This window comes from Volvox carteri, assembly GCF_000143455.1.
Source record: "Volvox carteri f. nagariensis unplaced genomic scaffold VOLCAscaffold_5, whole genome shotgun sequence".
NCBI lineage: Eukaryota > Viridiplantae > Chlorophyta > Chlorophyceae > Chlamydomonadales > Volvocaceae > Volvox > Volvox carteri.
Window position 1 is genome coordinate 31,223 of NW_003307548.1, and position 6,955 is coordinate 38,177.

At 58.3% G+C, this 6,955-nt stretch overlaps 1 protein-coding gene across 1 annotated transcript in view; it reads right to left on the minus strand.

The window, feature by feature from the left end:
• Nucleotides 1-2,357: 2,357 nt before the first annotated feature.
• Nucleotides 2,358-6,955, minus strand: part of VOLCADRAFT_103263 (uncharacterized protein) — a gene marked incomplete at both ends in the record, with an annotated part of 8,960 nt that continues 4,362 nt past the window's right edge. The window contains 8 exons of the mRNA XM_002947124.1: nt 2,358-2,459; nt 3,080-3,274; nt 3,639-3,710; nt 3,996-4,040; nt 4,378-4,463; nt 4,944-4,982; nt 5,512-5,590; nt 6,194-6,362. Coding sequence (XP_002947170.1) covers nt 2,358-2,459; nt 3,080-3,274; nt 3,639-3,710; nt 3,996-4,040; nt 4,378-4,463; nt 4,944-4,982; nt 5,512-5,590; nt 6,194-6,362 — 787 coding nt within the window. The remainder of the gene's footprint in view (nt 2,460-3,079; nt 3,275-3,638; nt 3,711-3,995; nt 4,041-4,377; nt 4,464-4,943; nt 4,983-5,511; nt 5,591-6,193; nt 6,363-6,955) is intronic.

Below are 6,955 nucleotides of genomic sequence, written 5' to 3' on the forward strand. Positions count from 1 at the left end.
GGGGGGGGGACGTAGGGGAGAGCCGGAGGGAGAGAGAGAGGGGGGAACGATTCAGCAGGCGGGGGGTGGCAGGTGGCGGGAGCCTCCCTCCAAACTGGAGGAGGAGGGTGAGGCTTTCATTGCGTCAGTGCGGTGCGGCGCGTTGTTGTGTGGGCCGCCCGAGTGTATTGTGTAGTCCACTTGCAATGGCTGTCGAAGGGGGGCGGCGAACGTGAGGCCGCTTGGCGGCTTTGTCTTGCCGGCTTGGTGACCGGAGCAGTTGTCGTTGTGGGTTGTCGATTGTGACAGCTATTAGCATTTTTCGACACCAGTAACTTGTTTGACTTCACGATGAAATTCTTCAATTTCCCACTGTTTTGCGGGTGCTGGGGGAGTTTCTTCTTGCGGCCGTGGAGGTGTCGTTGTCGCTGTGGGATGGCAGCAGGGGGTTGAAAGAGCTGCACATTGCGGCATTTTTGAAGGTTGTTTGTTACGTCGATAAACCCCTACTCGGTCTGATGCTGATGAGCCTTGGTGGGAAGAAGCAGTTCGGTTTTGTTGTTATTTGATGAGTCCTGCTCCTGTTACCATGCCATAGTTTGTTTTTAAAGGAAACGCGCCGTTGTCGTGTTAATGTTTGTGATATTGCCTCTGTACGAACCGCCGCCGGCTGCACGAGGGACTTGCCTGCGCCGGTCCCGACAAGCACCGAAGAATGATAATACTGACGCGATGTTGTTGTGTGCAAGTAGCGATAAGCGGGGAATGGTCTCAGAGGGTAGTGTTGGTTAACATCAGCAACCGGCGGAATCCAGCACTGGATCCAGCGGGGCTGAATCAATGTTGAGGGGATATTACCCCGGGTAGTGGGGCAGCAGTAGCGCAGGACCAGCGCCCCATGAGCCACACAACGGCGGGGGGTGGGGTAGGGTGGTGAGCTCGACCCAAAATTAAGTAAAGAGTATTACACATTCACACTGATACGAATTAAGACGAGTAGAAAAAACGCTAAAATGTCGTGACCCAGATGAACATAAATCCTGTAGCGGGTGAAGAAATGAAAGGAGGCAAGTGTGCCAGCTGCGCGCTTTACAAAGGCGTGTGTTAAGAGGAGGAGTAGGAGCAATCCAAGCCCCGTCACAGCCGAGGAGGCCGCGGTTCCCCGCCATGCGGCTTTTGCCACTGGCTGCCTGCGACGAACCCCTTTCGTCTGTTGTTTTGCCGCCTGCACCGTGTCACTCTCCCTAATGCGCGCAACAGCAAAAGCTCTCGCGCCTTCCGCCACCTCTGCATCACCACTGGGGCGACCGACCTGACCAGGGCCGATCCACAACTGCGGCGCGGTGTCGGTCCCCCCCGGAGAGCCCCCCATTCCACCAAGCACCCGCCAAACCACTCTTCTTAAACATTAACCCAGTCAACCAGGCACCCACCCAGTTACACAACGGTCTCGCCATGCAAACCCAGAATGCCGTTTTTGCCTTTTATCTCTATCCACAATACGGTAGTGGTCAATGTCTGCACCGTACTACTATCTGCCGTACATGGGTATCGTGGGGCGCATTGTAACATTACAGCATATTCATCGCAAATGTGGAAAGCAGACGACTTACCATGGTGCGTAACTATCAAGTATGGCAACTTCGTATGTACGAAAAATAACGCTGAGTACATCACCGCGACGAACTGAGCACCAAGCTATGTCGCAGATGAGACCGTTTCTGCAAAATTACAAGAAGATGATACCAACAAAATCGATTGAAAGGGATTGAACGTCCGCAGAGAGCGCAATCGGAAAAAAACGCGCGCAAATTACGCTTACAGCAACATTCTTGGCTGCGACAACCTCGACTTCCTTCGATTCGCTTTCCCTCTTACCATCTCTTCCCGCTTTTTCCCGAAATCAGCAAGGGATGGTACCCATAGCGCCAGCCTCTCACATAGTCGCTTCACTTACGAGAACAGTTGTACACGAGACGCATACGCAAGACCGCGCATTTACAGACCGCATCTGGACTGACGCTCCAACTCACCTTTTCTCCATCTGATTTAAAAGCCAACGCGCATACGCAAAACTGGATCCTTCCGTACAACCAGCCACGCTCCAAGCGCCAAGCGTCGGGCCGCCCTTCCGCCATGCGCAGCAGCTACAACAACAATTGCGCCGGGCCCCCTTCCACAATCCCCACACCTGACCATATCTGTCTGACTGTAACAAGGCCACTCATACGTTGACGTGCTGCATCACGTCCAGCGAGGGCGCAGCAAAGCACCACCAATGCTGCGGTTACGCTCTCCTCTTTCTGCCCCCAAACACCCTAAACGCCAGCTCCCCCTCATCCAACAGCTACACACAACCCGATACCAGCCGCCAGCTGCTACGAGAACAGCGCCTCCTCCAGCAGCGCCACCACGGTCCCCAGCACCCGACCCACCACAGAGGAGCCAGCCGACCACAAACTCAGCCCCACCAACATCATCTGCAGACGGGTGCGGTAGGCCAGAGAGGCGAAGGACCTGAGAGCCGACCCCGGGAGCCCCCCGGTGAGCCGGGGAGGGGTTTATGAGGGGAAAGGGCAGCGGCGGGGCAAGGAGAAGCGAGGGGGGTGAGAGGGGAGAGCGCAGGGGGGGGGAAATCAAGGAACTACTGGGGAGGACTGCGACGTGGCGTCAGTAATCAATTAATTGAAGGTCGGATCGGATCAACGGTGATACGAAACAGAGGGCTGCTCAGGGGCCGGAGACCCTGAACAGGGGACATCACCGGCCACCAGCCACGGCCCCCTTTTGCGCCTCACAGCACAACCCTAAGAAACCAGGTCTACGCTTTTAATAACACGGGGAAAGTACAGAATGCAGAGAGAACCGATACACCCATAAATACGCACATGCACGGCATTATACACACATACATGCACACAAACAGCATGTCGTACCTATGCAAGTAAACCGGACCCTCGTCGTCGTCGCCGCGTCGCCGCCGCCGCCGCCACCATCGCCGCCACGGCGCCACCGGCGGCAGCCCCCGAGCCGCTACCGCCGAATAGATCTGCAGCCGCTCCGTCATCGCAACCCCTAGGGCCGCGGACGCCGCCCTCACCACCGTCACCACCCTCAGCAGGTCCACCAGGTGGCGGCTGACGGTGGAGAGCAGGGAGGTCATGTCGCCCAGGGTGCGGACACCGATGCGCTCCCGCAGCGCCCGCTCCTCTGCACGGTTGCGGGCTCGCTGAGTGAGCAGCAGCGGCAGCACCCGACCGCCCCGCTCGCCCGCCATGTCCGTGGAGATGTCGGCCTGAGAGGGACGGGACGGGACTAACATCCGAACAAATCTGAAACCCAGCCAGCTTGCCCCCCGCCCTACCTCCCCTCTTCCTTCCCCCTCCACACACACACAACAACACACGCAGTCCGGCTCCCATGCCCCCCATGCAGCCACCCCACCCCCCGTGCTCGGGCTCCATGCAGCCACACCCGTTATCACCACCATCACCATCACCACCACCATCACCACCATCACCATCATCACCACCATCACCACGTCGCAAAGTCCATAAAAACGTAACCCCCCACCCCGCCCACATCGCTTCGGCAGCACACCCGGCAGCAGCACCTGCACTACCCCGCGCTATCTCACCAAATCAACTCCGTCCCCGTACCTGCGTGGCCTCGTCGTGCATCACCGCGGCACACCACAACTGACAAAACTGCTGACGGAGCTCCGGAGCCACCTGGGGGGTTGAGGGGGCGGGGGTTCATAATAATAACAATAACAATAAGAACAACCTGATGAGAGGGCTATGGGGGGGCACATCATGATGAGGATGGGGAGACGGGACTGAAAAACGCGAGGTGGGAAGTCCTGGCATCCAGGAATGTGGGGTTGGGTTGGGTTTAAGGGTTACGCATGCCCTTGGGGCCCAGTGACGGGTGTTACGATATCAAAGGTGTGTGTGTGTGTAAAAGTCAAAGAGAAGAATATCATCCTTCGTGCCCAGCATGCGTCCAAAGCACACCGCCAACTGGCTGCTGGAGTCCCAAGATATGTTGCAACTGGCCATCTTGGCGGAGGAGGGGGAGGGGGGGAAGGGAGAGGAGAGGAGAGTGGAACGAGGAACGTGATGCGAACTGCCACATCCCCTTCCAGCCCCCAGCGAGGCAGGCAGCTTCCTTAGCCTTAGCCTTAGCCTTAGCCCCGCCGTCCCCCCTGCTGCCGTGTCGACTTGTGTGTGTGTGTATATGTGCATATATATACACATATTTGTGTGTGTTAGAGAGAGAGATGCTGTGTGTATGCTCCGGTCCGCTAAGGAAACCCATCTCCTCCGCGGCACGACGGGTTTCCCGTCGCCAATCATCCCCCCACCTGCCCCCCCCTCCCCCCTCCCCCCAACCCACCTCGAGGTACGTCCCGTGGTCCAGCACCACGATCTCGAAGTCCCGACGAGTCCCCCGGAACAGCCACCTCAGGAAGTTGGGTCGACCTGACGAGACGGTTGGGTAGGGTGATGGGGTGGGTTGGGTGATGGGGTGGGTTGGGTGATGGGGTGGGTAGGGTGATGGGGTGGGTTGGCTGATGGGGTGGGTTGGGTGATGGGGTGGGTAGGGTGATGGGGTGGGTAGGGTGATGGGGTGGGTAGGGTGATGGGGTGGCGGTAGGTAGTTGCCATCACAACCGGGGGGAGAGGGCTTGTACGGGACATGGGGGCAGGGCGGGGCTGGGGCGGGGGGAAGGTGGAGGGAAAGAGGGACGCCCCTGCCCCCCCTGCCCCGGCCATGCATTGTGGGGTGGGGTGGGGTGCAGAGGTGGGTGGACGCGGGTGGGGGTGAGTGTGTGGGGGTGAGGGTGGGGGTGAGGGTGGGCCCCGCTGGAGGCTGCTTACTACATCACGAAAGAGTGCACCCCACACTAACCGTACATATACTTCCCCAGCCAATCAAATCCGACGTGTGTACGGCCATACCTTTAGGTCGTACCATAAGGTTGCCCGGGTGTGGGTCACCTGCGGGCCACAGATATAAGGAGGGGAGGTGGGTTGGGAGCGGGAGGGGGTGGCGGAAACCAGGAGAGGAGGGTGGAAGGGGCGGGAGCACAATGGTGCCGTCAATGCCCATATGCTTCATATTCTTACCCATTTTACCAGTTCATATCATGGTTTAGATTCGTACTTTCACCCCCCCCCTGGCGCCCTACGCTGACTTAACCGCCAATTGTCGCCCTCGCTGCCGCTCCCTCCCCCGGAGCTGCTCAGCTCGCTCGTGGTTCGTCCTCCCCCCCCCCGAACTGCTCAGCTGCCATCCGATGGGATGAGCCCGTGTGGACATTCACCACCAGCACCAGCACCACCACGTCCACACTACCACCTAGCCTCATCATGCCACGCCAGCATGGAAGATATCCGTACATCCACACCGGCTTCCAAATCGCCGCACACAGTTTCTGATCTCGTACTGCAACCAACTCATCGCATCATCGCATCGCACACCCGCCAAACAGCACTACCGTACTACACCGTACAACACGTGCCGTACCATGTACATATCCGTGTATGAACATGAGCTCCCCAAAAAGCTTGACCAGCTGCCGACCCACCAGACGGGGGTTGATCCCCTGACAGGGTGGTGGTGGCGGGTGGTGGTAGTGGTTGGGGGTTGGAGGAGAAGGACGCAAGAGGAAGGTAACAGGGGGGTGCGGAGTTTAGGAAACGACAACGGGAGTGAAGAGTGTGTGTGTGTGTAGGGGGGGGGAATATTGGGGGATTGCGCCGAGAGGGGTATATCTCTAGCTCACTCTCACACCCACTCACTCACTCACTCACTCACTCACTCTATCCATACGTCGCGGGACATACACACACAGCGCTAAGTATACCCATTCTCTTCCGTCCCCTACTCCAAAACACACACGCTCTCTCTCACACACACACACACACACACTCACACACACACACACACTCACTCACTCACTCACACACACACACACACTCACTCACATACACACACACTCACACACTCACTCACATACACACTCACTCACATACACACACACTCACACACTCACTCACATACACACTCACTCACATACACACACACTCACACACTCACTCACATACACACTCACTCACATACACACACACTCACACACTCACTCACATACACACACACACATACACACACAGTGCCCCCAGTACCCCCAATCCGCTGACCCACCCACCTGTCTCTGCAGCGCCTCCACGTCCGTGATCTTGGCCCCCTCGATCCACTCCATGATGAGCACCTTGCTGCTGCACAGCCCCTCGTGGAGCTCCGGAACCACCACACGACCCCCCTCGCCCGCATCCCGCAGCACGGACTGGAACCGCCGACTGTTGCGAATCTCATTCCTGAACGGGAAGGAAAGGCGGACGGACGGACAGACGAATACGCGGCGACCAGAACCGGGTCTTGCACCAGGTAGCTGGAGGGTGTGAGGCGGCAGGGGTAGCAGGGGACGGGGAAGGTGGTGGTGGCCTGGCGTATGTCCGCTTCCCGAGCCCGCGGGGAAGTCCGGCGTGAAACAGGATGGGCGCAGTGGATCAGGTTGTGTGCGCACGTATGTATGTATGTATGTATGTATGTATGTATGTATGTATGTATGTATGTATGTATGTATGTATGTATGTATGTGTGTGTGTGGGGGGGGTGCAGTGATGATAGGATCGAAAGATACCCTGCACCGCAGATTCAGCAGCACGTGGACGAGCAGGTGCGAGGGCGGAGATGGAGAGGCGTGTGGTTACCAGTAGCGGTGAGTCAGCGTGAGCGGGCCCCTCCCCGGCCCCCTCGCCGCCCCACTGCCCGCCGCACACGTCAGCCACTGAGCTCCCACACATCGCACCTCTCTTGCCGCTACTACCTCACAACAGCAGTACCCAGCAGCGGGGCCCCATTCGATGCACACCCCCCTCCTCTCAACCCCNCTCCTCTCAACCCCCTC